At 41.3% G+C, this 24237-nt stretch overlaps 1 protein-coding gene across 1 annotated transcript in view; it reads left to right on the top strand.

Annotated features, from left to right (window-relative positions):
• LOC112236355 (transient receptor potential cation channel subfamily A member 1) overlaps positions 1-24237 on the top strand; it is a 90278-nt gene that overhangs the window by 29367 nt on the left and 36674 nt on the right. The window contains exons 6-11 of the mRNA XM_042308836.1: positions 167-275; positions 7897-8042; positions 10082-10218; positions 19239-19287; positions 21382-21481; positions 21670-21770. Coding sequence (XP_042164770.1) covers positions 167-275; positions 7897-8042; positions 10082-10218; positions 19239-19287; positions 21382-21481; positions 21670-21770 — 642 coding nt within the window. The remainder of the gene's footprint in view (positions 1-166; positions 276-7896; positions 8043-10081; positions 10219-19238; positions 19288-21381; positions 21482-21669; positions 21771-24237) is intronic.

Genomic DNA, 24237 nt, shown 5'->3' with positions numbered 1-24237 from the left:
CGTGTTCTCTGTCCAAATCACTGCCTCTTCCCCCTAATGCATCTCTGTTCCTGTTCTCTGTCCAAATCACTGCCTCTTCCTCCTAACGCATATCTGTTCCTGTTCTCTGTCCAAATCACTGCCTCTTCCCCCTAACGCATCTCTGTACGTGTTCTCTGTCCTGTAGCTGAAGCACGGGGCACAGCTCAGTAGTCAGAACAAGCTAGGCCACTTCGCCATCCACACAGCTGCCTTCGCAGGCGCTAAGAAAGCCATGGAGGTCATCCTCAAAGCTGGTACGTGTTTACCATGACAACAATAAAGGACTGCATTTACTTTTTCGCTTTTTCTATGGATCCTACTGTAATGATAATCATAAAGTATGGATCCTACTGTAATGATAATCATAAAGTATGGATCCTACTGTAATGATAATCATAAAGTATGGATCCTACTGTAATGATAATCATAAAGTATGGATCCTACTGTAATGATAATCATAAAGTATGGATCCTACTGTAATGATAATCATAAAGTATGGATCCTACTGTAATGATAATCATAAAGTATGGTATCTGTAAAATGTTTTTCTTTAGGTCTACTATCATGTGTCCCCTCCCCACTATTACCATTGTATAGTTACCATCTTTTTAATCGATTTTATTTTTATTTGACCTTTGTATTTCACCAGATAGTGATTGTGACCTTCAATTTCACCTTTATTTAACCAGGTAGGCAAGTTGAGAACAAGTTCTCATTTACAACTGCGACCTGGCCAAGATAAAGCAAAGCAGTTCGACACATACAACGACACAGAGTTACACATGGGATAAACAAACATACAGTCAATAATACAGTATAAACAAGTCTATAGACGATGTGAGCAAATGAGGTGAGATGAGGGAGGTAAAGGCAAAAAAAAGGCCATGTTGGCGAAGTAAATACAATATAGCAAGTAAAACACTGGAATGGTAGATTTGCAGTGGGAGAATGTGCAAAGTAGAGATAAAAATAATGGGGTGCAAAGGAGCAAAAATAAATAAATAAATAAAATAAAATAAATACAGTAGCGAAAGAGGTAGTTGTTTGGGCTAAATTATAGGTGGGCTATGTACAGGTGCAGTAATCTGTGAGCTGCTCTGACAGCTGGTGCTTAAAGCTAGTGAGGGAGATAAGTGTTTCCAATTTCAGAGATTTTTGTAGTTCGTTCCAGTCTTTGGCAGCAGAGAACTGGAAGGAGAGGCGGCCAAAGAAAGAATTGGTTTTGGGGGTGACCAGAGATATATACCTGCTGGAGTGCGTGCTACAGGTGGGTGATGCTATGGTGACCAGCGAGCAGAGATAAGGCGGGACTTTACCTAGCAGGGTCTTGTAGATGACCTGGAGCCAGTGGGTTTGGCGACGAGTAGGAAGCGAGGGCCAGCCAACGAGAGCATACAGGTCGCAATGGTGGGTAGTATATGGGGCTTTGGTGACAAAACGAATGGCACTGTGATAGACTGCATCCAATTTGTTGAGTAGGGTATTGGAGGCTATTTTGTAAATGACATCGCCAAAGTCGAGGATTGGTAGGATGGTCAGTTTTACAAGGGTATGTTTGGCAGCATGAGTGAAGGATGCTTTGTTGCGAAATAGGAAGCCAATTCTAGATTTAATTTTGGATTGGAGATTTTTGATGTGGTCTGGAAGGAGAGTTTACAGTCTAACCAGACACCTAGGTATTTGTAGTTGTTCACGTATTCTAAGTCAGAGCCGTCCAGAGTAGTGATGCTGGCCGGGTGGGCAGGTGCATGCAGCAATCGGTTGAAGAGCATGCATTTAGTTTTACTTGTATTTAAAAGCAATTGGAGGCCACGGAAGGAGAGTTGTATGGCATTGAAGCTTGCCTGGAGGGTTGTTAACACAGTGTCCAAAGAAGGGCCAGAAGTATACAGAATGGTGTCGTCTGCGTAGAGGTGGATCAGAGACTCACCAGCAGCAAGTGTGAAATAATTGATGTATACAGAGAAGAGAGTCGGTCCAAGAATTGAACCCTGTGGCACCCCCATAGAGACTGTCAGAGGTCCGGACAGCAGACCCTCCGATTTGACACACTGAACTCTATCAGATAAGTAGTTGGTGAACCAGGCGAGGCAATCATTTGAGAAACCAAGGCTGTTGAGTCTGCCGATGAGGATGTGGTAATTGAGTCGAAAGCCTTGGCCAGATCTATGAATACGGCTGCACAGTAATCTTTCTTATCGATGGCGGTTAAGATATCGTTTAGGACCTTGAGCGTGGCTGAGGTGCACCCATGACCAGCTCTGAAACCAGATTGCATAGAGGAGAAGGTATGGTGGGATTCGAAATGGTCGGTAATCTGTTTGTTGACTTGGCTTTCGAAGACCTTAGAAAGGCAACAGGTTAGGATAGATATAGGTCTGATAGATATAGGTATGTAGCATTTTGGGTCTAGAGTGTGTCTCCCTTTGAATAGAGGGATGACCGCGGCTGCTTTCCAATCTTTGGGAATCTGGCTGGGTATCCAGGGGCGTAATGCACACCAAAAGTCTGAGGGGGCACAAAGTACATGAGGATAGCTGGGGTTGGTCCATAGGGGTGTTAGCCCCTCCCTGTTTGGAAAGAGCCAACACTAAGCCCTTCCTCTGTCAATCAAAAATGTTCCCAGGGTCTGCAAAACCGCAGCATTCAAATGAGGCTGCAATGAAAACTAATGGGCCTGTAGTGACTGTATTGGCATAAAAACCCGGGATGTAAATTACGTTTCTATTCAAGTGTTGATTGACATGGTAATGGACCAATAGTATTGGAGAAAAGTTTTTAAAAAATGACCTCTCTGACGCTGGACGTTACGTTGTGACGTGTCACGACGTAATTTACCACACGCATTATGCAACTCTTCTAATGCCATACAGTCTCTTTCCACCTGGGGTAGCGCCTCTCTCTCAGATTAAAAACAAGAAATGATCAATGCTGAGTGTAATGGGGAGTGTAAAGTTAATTACTTGTGAGTTCATCAATAGTTAATTCAATCAATAGTTCATTTGTCACGTAATCACTGCAAGCCATCATGAATCTCAAAAGCCGTTACAGCCACTGTTGGCTTCTGAAGATAACTTCAGCGCTGCCTGAAATAACTTGATTCAAATTCGACACGAACCTTCAAATAGGTATGTAATGACACATTATATAAACACTTTATAGTGTTTTATTGACATTTTAGAGGTTTTAGAGTTGGACAAATCGGTTGAATAAAAGCTGATTCCCCACACAACATATCTCCCCCTTTCACTATCACTCAGTAGGTTTTTAAAAAGACCCGACGGGGCTCTTCAGTCATGTAGAGACGGGCAGCATGAAGGTCTCGTCATAGATTTTGCTGGAAAGGGGAGAAATTCTGCAGGAGCTGCCAGAACTGCCAGTCTGCAAGGAGCTGCCAGTCTGCATGGAGCAGCCGGAGCTGCCAGTCTGCATGGAGCAGCTGGAGCTGCCAGTCTGCATGGAGCAGCCGGAGCTGCCAGTCTGCATGGAGCAGCCGGAGCTGCCAGTCTGCATGGAGCAGCCGGAGCTGCCAGTCTGCATGGAGCAGCCAGAGCTGTCAGTCTGCATGGAGCAGCCAGAGCTGCCAGTCTGCATTGAGCAGCTAGAGCTGCCAGTCAGTCAGGATCCGCCAGAGCCGCCAGTCAGCCAGGATCTGCCAGTCAGCCATGATCTTCCAGATCCACCAGTCAGCCAGGATCTGCCAGTCAGCCATGATCTTCCAGATCCACCAGTCAGCCAGGATCCGCCAGTCAGCCAGGATCTTCCAGATCCGCCAGTCAGCCAGGATCCACCATTCAGCCAGGATCCGCCATTCAGCCAGGATCCGCCAGTCAGCCAGGATCTGCCGGAACCGCCAGTCAGCCAGGATCTGCCAGAACCACCAGCCAGCCAGGATCTGCCAGAGCCAACTACCTGCCTGAGCTTCCTCTCGGTACTGAGCTTCCTCTCGGTACTGAGCTTCCTCTCAGTACTGAGCTTCCTCTCAGTGCTGAGCTACCCCTCAGTCCTGAGTTACCCCTCAGTCCTGAGTTACCCCTCAGTCCCGAGCTACCCCTCAGTCCTGAGCTACCTCAGTCCCGAGCTGCCCCTCAGTCCCGAGCTGCCCCTCAGTCCCGAGCTGCCCCTCAGTCCAGTGGGGTCCTTGGTGAGGGTTACTAGGCCAAGGTCGGCGGCGAGGGTCGCCAATCAAAGGACGCGTTACAAGGGGACTAAGACTTTGTTGGAGTGGGGTCCACGTCCCGAGCCGCCACCGTGGACAGACGCCCACCCGGACCATCCCCTATGGGTTTAGATGTGCGGCCGGGAGTCCGCACCTTGGGGGGGGGGGGTTCTATCACTCCCTGGTCTTAGTATTTTGTGTTTTCTCTATTAATTTGGTCAGGCCAGGGTGTGACATGGGTTTTTTATGTGGTGTGTTTTGTCTTGGGGTTTTTCGTAGGTATTGGGATTGTGGCTTAGTGGGTTTTCTAGCATAGTCTATGGCGGTCTGGAGTGGTTCTCAATCAGAGGCAGGTGTTTATCATTGTCTCTGATTGGGAACCATATTTAGGCAGCCATATTCTTTGAGTGTTTCGTGGGTGATTGTTCCTGTCTCTGTGTTTGTTTTGCATCAGTATAGGCTGTTAGGTTTTCGTGTTACGTTTTCTTGTTTTTGTATCTGTTCGTGTTTTAATCGTTTATTAAACATGAATCTAAATTACCACGCTGCATTTTGGTCCGCCTCTCCTTCGACGGAAGAAAACCGTAACACTAACATGGCTAGTATCTAACGTTAGCCAGCTGGAACCAGCTACAAAGCACAGGTTCTCCATATGATGTTGAGAAACAGTGCATTGTGGGTAGTTCCGAAGATATCTGGATATAACCTATTTAATAACTTAACTTAAAAAATATAACTTTGTCTTTAGTTTGAGGTAAAAAAAATAAAAATGTTCTCTCCGCTGTCAAGAAGGGGGACCGCTAGAATGTTTTGCTTTCAAGGTGGGGGACATTTTTGTTATTGTTTAGGACCCCCAAAAAGCTAGGGCCATCTATGTCTACATGTGTGGGTATGGATGTAGGTATGCAGACCCGTGAGCCACTGCAGCCCCCCTTGATGAAGTCAGACTAAATTGTGGCCCCCTACACCCCCAACAATCCATCTCTGCACTGACTTATACACACGGTGGTCATTTTGTGTCAGAATGGTCAACCAGAGACCACGTCACAGACTCACTGTTTATCCAACCTGTTTACTCATCATCATAACAGGACACTGGATGTGTTTATTCCAACAGCTAAATATTTGTGAAGGTTCTGTCGTTGTCCGATTTGGACCAAATGAGAATTCACATTCTTAAGGCCAGGCCTAGCCAGATGTCCACAGATGGCAGGACTAAGGGAGTTGAGTTAGAAGACTCAGATGTTCCTCCACTTGTCATCCTAGTTTCCATTAAACTGAAAGGAAACAAAACACAGTTTAGAGTTATTAACTTGAACAGGATATACCCTAATATCTTAGAAATTCAACTTAGTGTATCTACTGTAAACAGAACAGCTTTCCATGTAGTGTCTGTCCTCAACAGAACAGATTTCCATGTAGTGTCTGGTCTCAAGAGAATGACCAAGAGAAGGACGTTAACATCATTTAATGAGCCCTATGTTAACCACATTTAATGAGCCCTACATTAACCACATTTAATGAGCCCTACATTAACCACATTTAATGAGCCCTACATTAACCACATTTAATGAGCCCTACATTAACCACATTTAATGAGCCCTACATTAACCACATTTAATGAGTCCTACATTAACCACATTTAATGAGCCCTACATTAACCACATTTAATGAGTCCTACATTAACCACATTTAATGAGTCCTACATTAACCACATTTAACGAGCCCTACATTAACCACATTTAATGAGCCCTACGTTAACCACATTTAATGAGCCCTATGTTAACCACATTTAATGAGCCCTACGTTAACCACATTTAATGAGCCCTACGTTAACCACATTTAATGAGCCCTATGTTAACCACATTTAATGAGCCCTACATTAACCACATTTAATGAGTCCTACATTAACCACATTTAATGAGCCCTACATTAACCACATTTAATGAGTCCTACATTAACCACATTTAACGAGCCCTACATTAACCACATTTAATGAGCCCTACGTTAACCACATTTAATGAGCCCTATGTTAACCACATTTAATGAGCCCTACGTTAACCACATTTAATGAGCCCTACGTTAACCACATTTAATGAGCCCTATGTTAACCACATTTAATGAGCCCTACGTTAACCACATTTAATGAGCCCTACGTTAACCACATTTAATGAGCCCTATGTTAACCACATTTAATGAGCCCAAGCCCAAGCCCAAAAAGCCCAAATGATTGTTCCATTATAAAAGCCCATAGATGTGCCTAGTTATATACTTTCATACTGTTTATGGCCTGGATATACTGCACAACGTTCAAACCGCGATAAAACAGATGAGGACATGTGATTCTGGTGCAGCACATGCTGCCTACAAAGCAAACTTGTTTTGAAAACAATAAAACTAAACAATAAAACTAAAAGATTAAGATTGGCAAAAGAACACAGACACTGGACAGAGGAACTCTGCCTAGAAGGCCAGCATCCCAGAGTCACCTCATCACTGTTGACTTTGAGACTGGTGTTTTGCAGGTACTATTTAACGAAGCTGCCAGTTGAGGACTTGTGATGCATCTGTTTCTCAAACTAGACACTCTAATGTACTGTTCCTCTTGCTCAGTTGTGCACCGGGGCCTCCCACTCCTCTTTCTATTCTGGTTAGAGCCAGGTTGCGCTGATCTGTGAAGGGAGTAGTACACAGCGTTGTACTAGATCTTCAGTTTCTTGGCAATTTCTCACATGGAATACCCGTCATTTCTCAAAACAAGAGTAGACTGACGAGTTTCAGGAGAAAGTTCTTTGTTTCTGGCCATTTTGAACCTGTAGTCGAACCCACAAATACTGACGCTCCAGATACTCAACTAGTCTAAAGGCCAGTTTTATTGCTTATTTAATCAGGACAACAGTTTTCAGCTGTGCTAGCATAATTGCAAAAGGTATTTCTAATGATCAATTAGCCTTTTAAAATGATAAACTTGGATTAGCTAACACAGGAGTGATGGTTGCTGATAATGGACCTCTGTACGCCTATGTAGATATTCCATAACATATTTTATGAAATTAAATTTTCCAGCTACAATAGTCATTTACAACATTAACAATGTCTACACTGTATTTCTGATCAATTTGATGTTATTTTAATGGACAAACCATTTGCTTTTCTTTCAAAAACAAGGACATTTCTAAGTGACCTCAAACTTTTGAACAGTAGTGAACAGTAGTGTATATATAAATCATATATATGCTCTAATATGTGTTTTGAATTAGTCATCCCCTTAGAAAGCACAGTCAATTTCCTTGTGTTAGACTTCGAAACAACATCCACAAAGACCATGTTTTACACTCAGCTTCTGTTGTTGAACTTCTTTCTTCAAATTGACCAATCACAGTGAGGTGAGTTTTAAAAGCCTGAATCTGTTTTGGTGATGTGTTTTTGATGTGATTTTCAATGCATTTGCGTTGATGTCAGAGTGGCTAGAGGGACAATAGAGCCCTGAGTACCAGGCCATTAGGACCTGAGGATCGTTAGCGAGTTGGGTACTACCAACGCAAGTCCAGAGTGCATAAGCCTCATGACTCATGACTGCCGGTCACCACAACAACCCTACTATTGAGATCCACTCTTTGTGTGTGAGTTTAGTTTCAAACGCAGTGTACACACATCCACTGACTTTCAGATGCTGGGTATGAAATGTAACACTCCTGTGTTTGTGTGCTGTCCAGGAGAAGAGATGGGTCATTCCATAGAAGAACACATTAACGTCCTGGATGAGTCCTGCAGTAGTCCTCTGCACATGGCGGTCAGGGGAGGAAATATGGACGTCATTAAGTTCTGCATCCAAAAAGGAGCTAAGATTGATCAGCAACAGGTAGGGATCATACGATTGGTTCAGAATCAGGTACATCAACATATGGGATCATACGATTGGTTCAGAATCAGGTACATCAACATATGGGATCATACGATTGGTTCAGAAACAGGTACATCAACATATGGGATCATACGATTGGTTCAGAATCAGGTATATCAACATATGGACTCATACGATTGGTTCAGAAACAGGTACATCAACATATGGGATCATACGATTGGTTCAGAATCAGGTATATCAACATATGGGATCATATGATTGGTTCAGAATCAGGTACATCAACATATGGACTCATACGATTGGTTCAGAAACAGGTACATCAACATATGGGAACATATGATTGGTTCAGAAACAGGTACATCAACATATGGACTCATACGATTGGTTCAGAATCAGGTACATCAACATATGGGATCATATGATTGGTTCAGACACAGGTAACAGATGGGATCATATGATTGGTTCAGAATCAGGTACATGAAGATATGGAATCATATGGTTGTTTCAGATAAAGGTAACATAAGGGATCATATGATTGGTTCAGACACAGGTAACAGATGGGATCATATGATTGGTTCAGAAACAGAGATCCTACAAATCGCTATATCTTCTGTATGCGATTCCATAGATTCAGCCACCATTATTTGAATAAGCATAGCGTAGCCTAATGTAATTGTCTAAGTACAGTACATTACTATACAGTTTTCCAATGTACAGCGACCACACAGACAATCACATCAGTTTCACCTGTTTCTATCTTTGAATTTCCAGTCTAGGAAATTCATTTATTCATTCATTTAGATGAGGGGCTCATTGGACTGCACCAGAAGATCACAAGGTTAATTAAAGATCTCCTCAGGATCTTCCAGGCAAATAATAACCATTACTGAAATGACCGCCACTTACTGCACTGACCTGCACTTACTGCACTGAACTGTACTTACTGCACTGATCCTCACTTACTGCACTGATCCTCACTTACTGCACTGATCCTCACTTACTGCACTGATCCTCACTTACTGCACTGATCCTCACTTACTGCACTGACCTGTACTTACTGCACTGATCCTCACTTACTGCACTGATCCTCACTTACTGTACTGACCTGTACTTACTGCACTGACCTGTACTTACTGCACTGACCTGTACTTACTGCACTGATCCTCACTTACTGCACTGACCTGTACTTACTGCACTGATCCTCACTTACTGCACTGACCTGTACTTACTGCACTGATCCTCACTTACTGTACTGACCCCCACTTACTGCACTGACCTCCACTTACTGCACTGACCTGTACTTTCTGCACTGATCCTCACTTACTGTACTGACCTCTACTTACTGAACTGACCTCCACTTACTTCACTGACCTCTACTTACTGCACTGACCTCCACTTACTGTGCTGACCTCCACTTACTGCACTGATCTCTACTTACTGCACTGACCTCCACTTACTGCACTGACCTCTACTTACTGCACTGACCTGCACTTACTGCACTGACCTCCACTTACTGTACTGGCCTGCATTTACTGCACTGATCACTACTTACTGCATTGACCTCCACTTACTGTACTTATCACTACTTACTGCACTGACCTCTACTTACTGCACTGATCACTATTTACTGCACTGACCTGCACTTACTGTACTGACCTGCACTTACTGTACTGACCTCCACTTACTGTACTGACCTCCACTTACTGTACTGACCAGCACTTACTGCGCTGACGACCTGCACTTACTGCACTGACCTTCACTTACTGCACTGACTTCCACTTACTGTTCCCGAATGGCATGTGGTGTGGAGCTGAGCGGAGTGGGGATATCTCTGCTCTGTTCCTGCCATTCATTCTTATGACCCTGTAACATTTTACTGCAGTGGTCTAAATCAGGGTCACGCACACACACCGTTTCTTAATAGTCTAAATTGTATTAGTCACATGGGCCGAATACAACAGGTCCAGACCTTACAGTGAAATTCTTGCGTATGCGTGTGTGTGTTCTCACTGTGTTTATATTGTACTGTACTCCAGGTGGACCGGTCCACAGCTCTACATTTTGCCTGTTCCCAGGGAGCTACAGAGGCAGTTAAAGTGATGCTGTCTTCTTACAGTAGAGTGGACAGCATCATTAACCTGCCTGATGGAGCCTGCCAGACACCTTTACACAGGTGGGAGAGTTTGTTCCTTCATTTATTTATTTACATTTTCCCATACATTTATTTGCATGTTTGTTCATTAGTTAATTCATGAATTGATGAATTGCTTTGTTTGTTAATTTGTTCATTCATTCAGTCATCCATTCATCCAACTGTTTGTTTATCCATTAATTCCTTTGAATGTTAAAGTCGTGAACCGATCCATCATAATAACAAATCATCGTTCTGTTCTATGGTGTGACAGAACCAAACATGTTCCAGGAGTCAGGGTAACGGTTGCTCGGTGACAAAGCTTGTGTTTGAAAAGGAACATATCAGTCATATTGTAAGGACCGGCAGGAATAGCTTGAATAATATTTGTAGAGAAAGATAGATAAGAGACGTGACCTCACAACTTATATCTTGCCTGCGTCCCAAACTAGAGCCTAGTCCCTATATATTGTGCTGCCTTTGACCAGAGCCCGATGTTTCTAGTCCTTTGTCTCCATCACCAGTAACCACGGTAACTATCCAACAGCAGTGTGTGCTGTGTAAAGAGGAACATGGCTTGGCTACACCTGGCGAAAACCTACATCATAACTTAACTACCCTCATAAAAAAAAGGGAATGATACTGTAGGTATAAAAAGCTCTACTGAGTGGTTAAGAAAGCCTGGGATGACTGGTTTTTAATCATATTTGTGATCGTAAGGATATACCTCAGTCTCACATCCACCCTAACAGCTATGGGAAAAGAAAATAAACTGATCCTAACACAACTTAAAAGGAACACGCTTTTTAATTATTTTTTTTTAAAACCTTTTAGCTATTTAGACTGTATTCTTCACCTGCACGTTTTATGAACGCTTAGTAATAACAAGTCGATGGACAAATCTGAACCTCATTATTTTCATGACGTTCAGCCTGACTTCACTTCAGATCCAAATGAAAAAAAAAATCTAAACGGACAAATAATTCTGTAGTGTAGTTCATACAATAAGAAATAGAATCGATAGAATGGACATAATGACATCATAATACCCCACAATGACATCACAATACCCCATAATGACATCACAATACCCATAATGACTTCACAATACCCCATAATGACATCACAATACCCATAATGACTTCACAATACCCCATAATGACATCACAATACCCCATAATGACATCACAATACCCCATAATGACATCACAATACCCCATAATGACATCACAATACCCCATAATAACATCACAATACCCCATAATAACATCACAATACCCCATAATAACATCACAATACCCCATAATGACATCACAATACCCCATAATGACATCACAATACCCCATAATAACATCACAATACCCCATAATGACATCACAATACCCCATAATGACATCACAATACCCATAATGACTTCACAATACCCCATAATGACATCACAATACCCCATAATGACATCACAATACCCCATAATGACATCACAATACCCCATAATGACATCACAATACCCCATAATGACATCACAATACCCCATAATGACATCACAATACCCCATAATAACATCACAATACCCATAATGACATCACAATACCCCATAATAACATCACAATACCCCATAATAACATCACAATACCCCATAATGACATCACAATACCCCATAATGACATCACAATACCCCATAATAACATCACAATACCCCATAATGACATCACAATACCCCATAATAACATCACAATACCCCATAATGACATCACAATACCCATAATGACATCACAATACCCCATAATGACATCACAATACCCCATAATGACATCACAATACCCCATAATGACATCACAATACCCATAATGACTTCACAATACCCCATAATGACATCACAATACCCCATAATGACATCACAATACCCCATAATGACATCACAATACCCCATAATGACATCACAATACCCCATAATGACATCACAATACCCCATAATAACATCACAATACCCATAATGACATCACAATACCCCATAATAACATCACAATACCCCATAATGACATCACAATACCCCATAATGACATCACAATACCCCATAATGACATCACAATACCCCATAATGACATCACAATACCCCATAATGACATCACAATACCCCATAATGACATCACAATACCCCATAATGACATCACAATACCCCATAATAACATCACAATACCCATAATGACATCACAATACCCCATAATAACATCACAATACCCCATAATAACATCACAATACCCCATAATGACATCACAATACCCCATAATGACATCACAATACCCCATAATAACATCACAATACCCCATAATGACATCACAATACCCCATAATAACATCACAATACCCCATAATGACATCACAATACCCATAATGACATCACAATACCCCATAATGACATCACAATACCCCATAATGACATCACAATACCCCATAATGACATCACAATACCCATAATGACTTCACAATACCCCATAATGACATCACAATACCCCATAATGACATCACAATACCCCATAATGACATCACAATACCCCATAATGACATCACAATACCCCATAATGACATCACAATACCCCATAATAACATCACAATACCCATAATGACATCACAATACCCCATAATAACATCACAATACCCCATAATGACATCACAATACCCCATAATGACATCACAATACCCCATAATGACATCACAATACCCCATAATGACATCACAATACCCCATAATGACATCACAATACCCCATAATAACATCACAATACCCATAATGACATCACAATACCCCATAATAACATCACAATACCCCATAATAACATCACAATACCCCATAATGACATCACAATACCCCATAATGACATCACAATACCCCATAATAACATCACAATACCCCATAATGACATCACAATACCCCATAATAACATCACAATACCCCATAATGACATCACAATACCCATAATGACATCACAATACCCCATAATGACATCACAATACCCCATAATGACATCACAATACCCCATAATGACATCACAATACCCATAATGACTTCACAATACCCCATAATGACATCACAATACCCCATAATGACATCACAATACCCCATATATGACATCACAATACCCCATAATGACATCACAATACCCCATAATGACATCACAATACCCCATAATAACATCACAATACCCATAATGACATCACAATACCCCATAATAACATCACAATACCCCATAATGACATCACAATACCCCATAATGACATCACAATACCCCATAATGACATCACAATACCCCATAATAACATCACAATACCCCATAATGACATCACAATACCCATAATGACATCACAATACCCCATAATGACATCACAATACCCCATAATGACATCACAATACCCCATAATGACATCACAATACCCCATAAGGACATCACAATACCCCATAATGACATCACAATACCCATAATGACATCACAATACCCCATAATGACATCACAATACCCCATAATGACATCACAATATCACATAATAACATCACAATACCCCATAATGACATCACAATACCCCATAATAACATCACCATACCCCATAATGACATCACAATACCCCATAAGGACATCACAATACCATAATGACATCACAATACCTATAATGACATCACAATACCCCATAATAACACCACAATACACATAATGACATCACAATACCCCATAATAACATCACAATACCCCATAATAACACCACAATACCCATAATGACATCACAATACCCCATAATGACATCACAATACCCCATAACATCACAATACCCATAATGACATCACAATACCTATAATGACATCACAATACCCCATAATAACACCACAATACCCCATAATGACATCACAATACCCATAATGACTTCACAATACCCCATAATGACATCACAATACCCATAATGACTTCACAATACCCCATAATGACATCACAATACCCCATAATGACATCACAATACCCCATAATGACATCACAATACCCCATAATGACATCACAATACCCCATAATGACATCACAATACCCCATAATGACATCACAATACCCCATAATGACATCACAATACCCATAATGACTTCACAATACCCATAATGACATCACAATACCCCATAATGACATCACAATACCCCATAATGACATCACAATACCCCATAATGACATCACAATACCCCATAATGACATCACAATACCCCATAATGACATCACAATACCCCATAATAACATCACAATACCCATAATGACATCACAATACCCCATAATAACATCACAATACCCCATAATAACATCACAATACCCCATAATGACATCACAATACCCCATAATGACATCACAATACCCCATAATAACATCACAATACCCCATAATGACATCACAATACCCATAATGACATCACAGTACCCCATAATAACATCACAATACCCCATAATGACATCACAATACCCATAATGACATCACAATACCCCATAATGACATCACAATACCCCATAATGACATCACAATACCCCCTAATGACATCACAATACCCCATAATGACATCACAATACCCCATAATAACATCACAATACCCCATAATGACATCACAATACCCATAATGACATCACAATACCCCATAATAACATCACAATACCCCATAATGACATCACAATACCCATAATGACTTCACAATACCCCATAATGACATCACAATACCCCATAATGACTTCACAATACCCCATAATGACATCACAATACCCCATAATGACATCACAATACCCCATAATGACATCACAATACCCCATAATAACATCACAATACCCCATAATGACATCACAATACCCCATAATGACATCACAATACCCCATAATAACATCACAATACCCCATAATGACATCACAATACCCATAATGACATCACAATACCCCATAATAACATCACAATACCCCATAATGACATCACAATACCCATAATGACATCACAATACCCCATAATGACATCACAATACCCCATAATGACATCACAATACCCCATAATGACATCACAATACCCCATAATGACATCACAATACCCCATAATAACATCACAATACCCCATAATGACATCACAATACCCATAATGACATCACAATACCCCATAATAACATCACAATACCCCATAATGACATCACAATACCCATAATGACTTCACAATACCCCATAATGACATCACAATACCCCATAAGGACATCACAATACCCATAATGACATCACAATACCTATAATGACATCACAATACCCCATAATAACACCACAATACCCATAATGACATCACAATACCCCATAATAACATCACAATACCCCATAATGACATCACAATACCCCATAATAACACCACAATACCTCATAATGACATCACAATACCCCATAATGACATCACAATACCCCATAATAACATCACAATACCCCATAATGACATCACAATACCCCATAATGACATCACAATACCCCATAATGACATCACAATACCCATAATGACATCACAATACCCCATAAGGACATCACAATACCCATAATGACATCACAATACCTATAATGACATCACAATACCCCATAATAACACCACAATACCCATAATGACATCACAATACCCCATAATAACATCACAATACCCCATAATGACATCACAATACCCCATAATAACACCACAATACCTCATAATGACATCACAATACCCCATAATGACATCACAATCCCCATAATGACATCACAATACCCCATAATGACATCACAATACCCCATAATGACATCACAATACCCCATAATGACATCACAATACCCATAATGACATCACAATACCCCATAATGACTTCACAATACCCCATAATGACATCACAATACCCCATAATAACATCACAATACCCCATAATAACATCACAATACCCCATAATGACATCACAATACCCCATAATGACTTCACAATACCCCATAATGACATCACAATACCCCATAAGGACATCACAATACCCCATAATGACATCACAATACCCCATAATAACATCACAATACCCCATAATAACATCACAATACCCCATAATAACATCACAATACCCATAATAACATCACAATACCCCATAATGACATCACAATACCCCATAATGACATCACAATACCCCATAATGACAAAGCAAAAACAACTTTTTAGAACATTTTGCAAATGTATAAAAAATAAAACCGAAAAACCTTATTTACATCAGTATTCAGACCCTTTGCTAAGTTCATCTTGTTTCCATTCATCTTCCTTGAGAATTTTCTACAGCTTGATTGGAGTCCACCTGTGGTAAATTCAACTGAATGGACATGATTTGGAAAGGCACATACCTGTCTACATAAGGTCCCACAGTTGACAGTTCATGTCAGAGCAAAAACCAAAACCATGAGGTCGAAGGAATTGTACGTAAAATGTAGTGGCATCAAACCTGTGAAAACCATCTTGATGTATTTGATACCATTCCGCTTCAACCATTACCATGAGTCCGTCCTCCCCAATTAAGTTGCCACCAACCTCCTGTGCTGTCTATATAGGGCAAATGGCAGAGTAAGCCAGTGTTACCCAACTCTAGTCCTCGAGTACCCCAAACAGTCAGTGGTGAAAAAAAAATACCCAACTGCAATACTTGTGTAAAAGTAAAGATACCTTAAAAGAAAATGACTCAAATAAAAGTGAAAGTCACCCAGTAAAATACTACTTAAGTAAAAGTCTAAAATATATATATATTTTTTAAATATACTTAAATATCAAAAGTATATTTGATTGCTAAAATACCAAAGTAAAAGTATAAATCATTTCAAATTCCTCACATTAGGCAAACCACACGGCACAATATATTTATTGATTTTTATTTACAAATAGCCAGGGGCACGCTCCAACACTTAGATATAATTTACAAATGAAGCATTTGTGTTTAGTGAGTCCTCCAGATCAGAGGCAGTAGAGATGATCAGGGATGTTCTCTGTTTAGTGAGTCCTCCAGATCAGAGGCAGTAGAGATGATCAGGGATGTTCTCTGTTTAGTGAGTCCACCAGATCAGAGGCAGTAGGGATGACCAGGGATGTTCTCTGTTTAGTGAGTCCCATAGATCAGAGGCAGTAGAGATGATCAGGGATGTTCTCTGTTTAGTGAGTCCCATAGATCAGAGGCAGTAGGGATGACCAGGGATGTTCTCTGTTTAGTGAGTCCTCCAGATCAGAGGCAGTAGGGATGACCAGGGATGTTCTCTGTTTAGTGAGTCCTCCAGATCAGAGGCAGTAGGGATGATCAGGGATGTTCTCTGTTTAGTGAGTCCACCAGATCAGAGTCAGTAGGGATGACCAGGGATGTTCTCTGTTTAGTGAGTCCTCCAGATCAGAGGCAGTAGGGATGATCAGGGATGTTCTCTGTTTAGTGAGTCCACCAGATCAGAGTCAGTAGGGATGACCAGGGATGTTCTCTGTTTAGTGCGTCCACCAGATCAGAGGCAGTAGGGATGACCAGGGATGTTCTCTGTTTAGTGAGTCCTCCAGATCAGAGGCAGTAGGGATGACCAGGGATGTTCTCTGTTTAGTGAGTCCTCCAGATCAGAGGCAGTAGGGATGACCAGGGATGTTCTCTGTTTAGTGTGTCCTCCAGATCAGAGGCAGTAGGGATGACCAGGGATGTTCTCTGTTCAGTGAGTCCTCCAGATCAGAGGCAGTAGGGATGACCAGATACGTTCTCTGTTTAGTGAGTCCTCCAGATCAGAGGCAGTAGGGATGACCAGGGATGTTCTCTGTTTAGTGAGTCCACCAGATCAGAGGCAGTAGGGATGACAAGGGATGTTCTCTGTTTAGTGAGTCCTCCAGATCAGAGGCAGTAGGGATGACCAGGGATGTTCTCTGTTTAGTGAGTCCTCCAGATCAGAGGCAGTAGGGATGACCAGGGATGTTCTCTGTTTAGTGAGTCCACCAGATCAGAGGCAGTAGGGATGACCAGGGATGTTCTCTGTTTAGTGAGTCCTCCAGATCAGAGGCAGTAGGGATGACCAGGGATGTTCTCTGTTTAGTGAGTCCACCAGATCAGTGGCAGTAGATGACCAAAGATCTTCTCTTGAATTGGACCATTTTCCTGTCCTGTTAAACATTCAAAATGTAACGAGTACTCTAGGTTTCCAGGGAAAATGTATGGAGTAAAAAGTACATTCTTTTCATTAGGAATGTAGTGAAGTAAAAATAAATGTGGTCAAAAATATAAATAGCAAAGTGAAGTACAGTCACCACTATGCTTAAATACATGCATGTTTTTGGAACATTTGTATTCTGTACAGGCTTCCTCCTTTCATTTTGTCGTTTAGGTTAGTAATGTGGAGTAACTACAATGTTGTTGATCCATCCTCAGTTTTCTCAGCCATTAAACTCTATAAGCATTTTAAAATGACCATTGGCCTGAGCGGGTTCCTTCCTCTTCAGTACCTGGAAGGACGCCTGTATCTTTGTAGTGACTGGGTGTATTGATACACCATCCAAAGCCTAATTAATATCTTCACCATAATCAAAGGGAGATTTAACGTGTGTGTTTTTTTTTTACCCATCTACCAATACTGTATGTGTCTTTATTTGCGAGGTATTGGAAAACCTCCCTGGTCTTTGTGGTTGAATCTGTGTTTGAAATCCACTGCTCGGCTGCAGGAACGTACATATATTTTGTATGTGTGGGGTACAGAGATGAGGTAATCATTCATACATCCTGTTAAATACTATTATCACACACAAAGAGTGAGTCCATGCAACTTATTATGTGGTTTGTTATGAAGAACATGTTTTTATTTTTGGCCATAACAAAAGGGGTGGAATACTTATTGACTCAACACATTTCAACTATCTTTGTGTTATAAATGTGATTTTAAAAAATTGTTTTTTTTACATTACGGGGTATTGTGTGTATAGGCCAGTAACAAAACAACAACAGGTTGGTAACACAACAAAATGTGGGAAAAGTAAAGGGGGTAGCGAATACTTTCTGAACCCACTTTGGTGTGATTCTCTTTATCCAGGTCAACCATATTCGATCACACGGAGTTGGCGGAGTACCTCATTTCAAAGGTACATACAGTACACACACACATGCACAAACCTACGCACGCACACACACAGAAACACACACACACACACACACACACACACACACACACACACACACACACACACACACACACACACACACACACACACACACACACACACACACACACACACATCAGAGTTGTACCTCATTTCAAAGGGTTAACACTACAGTAATATAGTAAAGTCCCATGTAAAATAACAGCACCTTCTCCCAGCTGCCCACTGCACTGAGGCTAGAAAACACTGTCACCACCGATAAAGCTACAATAATCCAGAATTTCAACATGCATTTTTCTTCAGCTGGCTATGCTTTCCACCTAGCTACCAATATCCGGGTCAACAGCTCTGCACCCCTCGCAGCTACTTGCCCAAGCCTCCCCTGTTTGTCCTTCACCCAAATCCAGATAGCTGATTTTCTGAAAGAGCTGCAAAATCTGGACACCTACAAATCACCTGAGCTAGACAATCTGGACACTCTCTTTCTAAAACTATCCGCCACAATTGTTGCAACCCCTATTAATAGCCTGTTCAACCTCTCTTTTGTATCGCCTGAGATTCCCAAAGATTGGAAAGCTGCCGCGGCCATCCCCCTCTTCAAAGGGGGAGACACTCCAGACGCAAACTGTTACAGACCTATATCTATCCTACCCTGCCTTTCTAAGGTCTTTGAAAGCCAAGTTAACAAACAAGTTAACAAACAGATCACCGACCATTTCGAATCCAATCGTACCTTCTCTGCTATGCAATCTGGTTTCCGAGCGGGACTTGAGTGCACCTCAGCCACGCTCAAGGTCCTAAACGATATCATAACCACCATCGATAAAAGACAATACTGTGCAGCCGTCTTCATCGACCCAGCCAAGGCTTTCGACTCTGGTCAGTCACCTCATCCTTATCGGCAGACTCAACAGCCTTGGTTTCTCAAATGATTGCTTCGCCTGGTTCACCAACTACTTCTCAGACAGAGTTCAATGTGTCAAATCGGAGGGCCTGTTGTCCGGACCTCTGGCAGTCTCTATGGGGGTACCACAGGGTTCAATTCTCGGGCTGACTCCTTTCTCTGTATATATCAACGATGTCGCTCTTGCTGCGGATGATTCTCTGATCTACCTCTACACAGAAGACACCATTCTGTATACCTACTGACTCTTCTTTGGACACTGTTTTAACTAACCTTCAGATGAGCTTCAATGCCATACATATCTCCTTCTGTGGCCTCCAACTGCTCTTAAATGCTAGTAAAACTAAATGCAACCCAATGGCTCCAGGTCATCTATAAGTCTTTGCTAGGTAAAGCCCCGCCTTATCTCAGCTCACTGGTCACCATAGCAGCACACACCCGTAGTACGCGCTCCAGTAGGTGTATCTCACTGGTCACCCACAAAACCAACTCCTCCTTTGGCCGCCTTTCCTTCCAATTCTCTGCTGCCAATGACTGAAACGAAATACAAAAATCACTGAAGCTGGAGACTCATATCTCCCTCACCAACTTTAAGCATCAGCTGGCAGAGCAGCTTACAGATCATTACACCTGTACATAGCCCATCTGTAAATAGCCCACCCAACTACCTCATCCCCATATTGTTATATATTTGTTTTGCCTCTTTGCACCGCAGTATCTCTACTTGCACAATCATCTTCTGCACATCTATCACTCCAGTGTTAATGCTAAATTGTAATTATTTCGCCACTACGGCTTATTTATTGCCTTACCTCTCTAATCGTACCTCATTTGGTTGCACTGTATATAGATTTAATCTTAATCTTACTCCATTTGCACACACTGTATATAGACATTTCTATTGTATTATTGACTGTACGTTTGTTTATTCCATGTGTAACTCTGTGTTGTTGTTTGTGTTGCACTGCTTTGCTTTATCTTGGCCAGGTCGCAATTGTAAATGAGAACTTGTTCAAATATATATATTTTTTAAATAGCCCAGAAACCGTCTCGCATAATGTGCTTCTGAATCCTAATAGACTGTATGACCAAATGGCACCCGATTCCCTACAAAACAATAGTGCACCATATAAGGAATAGGACTTAACTTGTATTGCATGTTGTGTTGACAGGGTGCAGACATTGACTACATAGACTGTAAGGGTCTTTCTCCCCTGCTGCTGGCTACTAACTGTGGAGCCTGGAGATCTGTGGCTCTTCTCTTGTCCAAAGGTTAGCTTTTACACTAAATCAATAATGGAATTCAAATGCAACACATTTGTGGAATGAACTCAGGTTGTGGAGTGTGTGTCTACGTGTCTGTCTCTGTGTGTGTGTGTGTGTGTGTGTGTGTGTGTCTTGTGTCTTTTTGTGTGTGTGTGTGTCTACGTGTCTGTCTGTGTGTGTGTGTGTTTTTTCAGGTGCCAACGTCAACATAAAGGACAAGTCAGGATGTAACTTCCTTCACCTGGCCATCCTGCAGCCCAAAGGCCTAAAGAACCTCACAGGAGACATCTTACAGGTAACACAACATGACATAGCATTAGATGTAACAGGTAGCCTAACAAATGGTATCCAATGGTAGCAGTGCTTGGAAAGGTACATTGCCTTCAGAAAGTGATCATACCCCTTGACTTATTCCACATTTTGTTACAGCCTTTATTCCACATTGTGTTGTGTTCTAGCCTTTATTCCACATTGTGTTGTGTTACAACCTTTATTCCACGTTGTGTTGTGTTACAACCTTTATTCCACATTGTGTTGTGTTACAGCCTTTATTCCACATTGTGTTACAGCCTTTATTCCACATTGTGTTGTGTTACAGCCTTTATTCCACATTGTGTTACAGGCTTTATTCCACATTGTGTTGTGTTACAGCCTTTACTCCACATTGTGTTGCAACCTTTATTCCACATTGTGTTGTGTTACAGCCTTTACTCCACATTGTGTTGCAAACTTTATTCCACATTGTGTTGTGTTACAGCCTTTATTCCACATTGTGTTGTGTTACAGCCTTTATTCCACATTGTGTTGTGTTACAGCCTTTATTCCACATTGTGTTACAGCCTTTATTCCACATTGTGTTGTGTTACAGCCTTTATTCCACATTGTGTTACAGCCTTTATTCCACATTGTGTTGTGTTACAGCCTTTACTCCACATTGTGTTGCAACCTTTATTCCACATTGTGTTGTGTTACAGCCTTTATTCCACATTGTGTTGTGTTCTAGCCTTTATTCCACATTGTGTTGTGTTACAGCCTTTATTCCACATTGTGTTGTGTTACAGCCTTTATTCCACATTGTGTTGTGTTCTAGCCTTTATTCCACATTGTGTTGTGTTCTAGCCTTTATTCCACATTGTGTTGTGTTACAGCCTTTATTCCACATTGTGTTGTGTTACAGCCTTTATTCCACATTGTGTTGTGTTACAGCCTTTATTCCACATTGATTGCATTTAGTTTTTTTTCTCACCCATCCACACACAATTCCTCAGAATGACAAAGTGAAAATATGTTTTTATTTCTTTATTTCATGTTAGCAAATCTATTGAAAATGAGATACAGAAATATCTCACTTACATATTCACACCCCTGAGTCAATGCTGTGTGGAAGCATCTTTGGCTTAGATTACTGCTGTGAGTGTTTATGGGTAAGTCTCCTAGAGCTTTCCACACTTGGATTGTACAACATTTGCCCGCAATTATTTTCAAAATGCTTCATGGTTGTTGATCATTGCTAGACAACCATTTGCAGGACTTTTCTCGGTTTTTCTCAAAGATTTTAGTTTATTTTTTTCCCTGAAAAACTTGTTAACGATTACAAGCATACCCATAACGTGATGCAGCCACCACTATGCTTGAAAAGGTGGAGAGTGGTACTCAGTGATGGCTTGTACTAGATTTTCCAAAAACATAACACTTTGTTTACTGGACAAAAAGTGTATTGCTTTAGTGCGGTGCAGTAGCGGTGCATTGGTAAAACCACAGAGGAAGCGAAGCCAGGGGTAAAAAGCCATATTACAACCTATGTGTTGTGATAATTGCTTTGCTTGCTCTATAACCTGTTAGTTCTTATGCCTTGACACCATAACATATACAGTGTATTCGGAAAGTATTCAGACCCTTGACTTTTTCCACATTTTGTTACATTACAGCCCTATTCTAAAATGGATTTTAAAAAGTCTTCATCAACCTACACACAATACCCCATAATGACATCACAATACCCCATAATGACATCACAATACCCCATAATGACATCACAATACCCCATAATGTCATCACAATACCCCATAATGACATCACAATACCCCATAATGCCATAGCAACAAAAGGTTTTTAGAAATGTTAACAAAAAATACAAAAAACACACAAATACCTTATTTGCATAAGAATTCAGACCCTTTGCTATGAGACTCAAAATTGAGCTCAGGTGCATCCTGTTTCCATAGATCATCCTTGAAGTATTCCTACAACTTGATTGGAGTCCACCTGTGGGGAATTCAATTGATTGGACATGATTTGGAAAGGCACATACCTGTCTATATAAGGTCTCACAGTTGACAGTGCAGGTCAGAGCAAAAACCAAGCCATGAGGTCGAAGAAATTGTCCGTAGAGCTCCGAGACAGGATTGTGTCTAAGCACAGACCTGGGGAAGGGTACCAAAACATTTATGCAGCATTGAAGGTCCCTCAAAACACAGCAGCCTCCATCATTCTTAAATTGAAGAAGTTTGGAACCACCAAGACTCTTCCTAGAGCTGGACGCCTACGGTGAAGCATCGTGACGGCAGCATTATGTGGTGGGATGTTTTTCAGCAGCAGGGACTGGGAGACAAGTCAAGATCGAGGGAAAGATGAACGGAGCAAAGTACAAAGAGACCCTTGATGAAAACCTGCTCCAGAGTGCTGAGAACCTCAGACTGGGTTGAAGGTTCGCCTTCCAACTGGACAATGACCCTAATCACACAACGAAGACATAAGCAGGA

The sequence above is a fragment of the Oncorhynchus tshawytscha genome, linkage group LG29, assembly GCF_018296145.1.
Source record: "Oncorhynchus tshawytscha isolate Ot180627B linkage group LG29, Otsh_v2.0, whole genome shotgun sequence".
Lineage (NCBI taxonomy): Eukaryota > Metazoa > Chordata > Actinopteri > Salmoniformes > Salmonidae > Oncorhynchus > Oncorhynchus tshawytscha.
The sequence above is the reverse complement of the archived record's forward strand: the minus strand, read 5'-3'. Positions and strand labels throughout refer to the sequence as shown.